We start from the raw sequence: 2,491 nt of genomic DNA, 5'->3' as shown, positions 1-2,491 counted from the left end.
GGGAAGATCATGAACCCAGAGCTCCCACAGCCACTGCTACCACCTGTGAGTGTGGGGTTTTTTGATTTTTTTATTCCTTGACTACTGGGGCTGGGCGGGGGTGGGGGGTGATCAGGGAGTGGGAGCTGTGTGGGTGGGCTCTGTCAGGAAGCCCTAGAACCCCCACAGCCCCTCCTGCAGCCGGTGAGTATGGGGCTTTTTTTTAAGTGCTGGGACTAAGCTGGGGCTGGGTGGGGGATGGGGCTGTGCAGGGCAGCCATGGGGGCTTCTCCTGCAGCCCCACCCCCCCACTCAGAGAAAGACAGGCACGGTCAGAGGAGTTGCAGGAGAACCTGCAGCTGCCTGGCTGTGCCCGCCTCTGCCTGCTGAATCCAAATCTTCAAATCTCTCTGAATCTTATTGGAATCAGTTTGGAGGCTTCAGATTTGATTTGGACCTTTTAACAAGTCTCCGGATTCGATTTGGATTTGGAGATTCAGCTGCTGAATTGGGCAGAATCTCCCCTGAATCAAATTGGTGACTGAAGCTTTGCATAGCCCTAATGGCAGGGCTGCACTGACCTGGGACTAAAATTAGTCCTACATCCCACCACATGTAGACACCTGCCAAAAAAACACTTAATGAGCATTAGCTTAATGCACATTAAATTTAAACCCGCTTAAATTGATGTGTAGACACATCCCAGATGTAGCTGAATTTTGACCTGCAGTCTTCCTTTTTTCCTCTGTAAGAAGACAGGTTTCTTTTTCCATGCAAACTTTTGCTGGAAGTAGCTGCTTTTCACCAATGAAAATCTGTTAAACTATACTGGGAGCTTAAATACATTTTTTTACAATCATGAAACCAAAAAATATATATTTAGAAAAATCTAAATGATGGACTGTCACAACTACAACCTCACTCTTAGACTCCTATACCTTTTAAAACACAGGCATGAACAGAGGTACCATATTGGATGTGACCATTTATTTTTGGTCATGTAATTGCACTAGTCTGAAGTTTTCTTAGCCATTCCCTGACTCACAATCTCCCTTTTAATTTACAATACAGCACCTGCCAGAATACATAAGGAACATATTCAATCTCTGAATTGGGCAGATGTGGTCTAGCAAAAACAAAGACTTTTCCTATTTTTTCCAGTTTAGATCTACTTTATCACTTTGAAGTACAACAGTTTTTAAGATAATTTCAAATACTGATTCTCACCTACAGTAGTAAAATAACAGAATAAAAAGAAAGACAAACCTCAGTATTTTATACTGTCTAACCCAGACTATAATTTAGATCTTAGTTAAATTTAGGTTACAATTTTTCTCCATCCAGGGGTCAACAAATCAGGCTGAGTTAGATTATACTGTCTTTTAATTAAGTAGCACTGAAGTCTTGAGCAACCTAAATTTCACAATTGTGCTTCTAAGAATAAAGTCAAAGAATTATATCTAGAAACACTGTGTGAGACTTGTGAATGCAACCAGTAAGGTAAGAATTTTTTTTGCAGATATCTAATTGTTCTAATAAAATATATCACCACAAGTTATGATACCAGAAAGGTAAAATATTCATTCAGGGTGTATATAAGCATGCTATTAAAGTGCAGCAAACTAATCTCCAGAGCTTATTGCTCCAGAATTTATTGCTCCTAGGAAATTCCCAGGAGCACCATTTACACCTGGACTTCAGTACATTGAGCTGGGTCAAAGCAGCTACAGCTGGCAGAGGGGTCCAGGGGTCATCTTGCCATCCTGGGGCTACTCTAACTGGGCTCATCTTGTGCTGTGGATGGGCTGGCTGAGGTATGAGGGTGCTTCAGTGCAGGGCTAGTCAGCAGGCAGCCCATGCACCGAAGCACATTTGGGCTCCAGCCAGCGGGGTCAGCATCTAGACATATGTGCATAGCTGGGCATGAAAAAGCTATGTATCAGGGTAATTGAACTCCTCATAGTCACAGGATACATAGGACTATCAGACAGAGCACAGTGGCAAAATGATTTTGTATGAAATTATACACATTTTATTTATTTTTTAAAGGAAAAAGTACATGGACATATATTACAAATCTTAAATATTCTGTTTTAAGTTAAAGTCCCTTTTATATTCAAACCTGGCAGGTGCTGCCAGAAACTTTTCAGTGTCACAAATATTATAACGTTAAGGTTTTAAAAAGTATTTTTTAATTGTTACTTACCGATGATCAGATTTTTGTCTTTGTAAAACACAGAAAATAAAACAGCTGTACAGGCCATTGTTGCTGAAATTCCCAAAACAATGGATAATCTCATCTGAAGGAATGAAACATTGTAGTGATTAAAAAAGGATCACAGTCATTAAAATAAATAGTATGCCTTTTAAAATACAAACATGAACAGAGGTTCCTGATAATTCTCTTATTAACTTTTTTTGCCTGGTAAGATCTGTTTTCCTTTTTTATTAGAAATGAAATTACAAAGTGTAATACTACTCTAAAGATTTATTAAAAATTCAACTATCTTTT

The 2,491-nt window shown here is 39.5% G+C and overlaps 1 protein-coding gene across 1 annotated transcript in view; it reads right to left on the bottom strand.

Annotated features, from left to right (window-relative positions):
* TPO (thyroid peroxidase) overlaps nt 1-2,279 on the bottom strand; it is a 164,491-nt gene extending 162,212 nt beyond the window's left edge. Inside the window, exon 1 of the mRNA XM_019520639.1 lies at nt 2,186-2,279. Coding sequence (XP_019376184.1) covers nt 2,186-2,279 — 94 coding nt within the window. The remainder of the gene's footprint in view (nt 1-2,185) is intronic.
* Between the last annotated feature and the right edge of the window lie 212 nt (nt 2,280-2,491).

This window comes from Gavialis gangeticus, unplaced genomic scaffold (genome assembly GCF_001723915.1).
Source record: "Gavialis gangeticus isolate Ggan-Ray unplaced genomic scaffold, GavGan_comp1, whole genome shotgun sequence".
NCBI classification, from domain to species: Eukaryota; Metazoa; Chordata; order Crocodylia; family Gavialidae; genus Gavialis; species Gavialis gangeticus.
The sequence above is the reverse complement of the archived record's forward strand: the minus strand, read 5'-3'. Positions and strand labels throughout refer to the sequence as shown.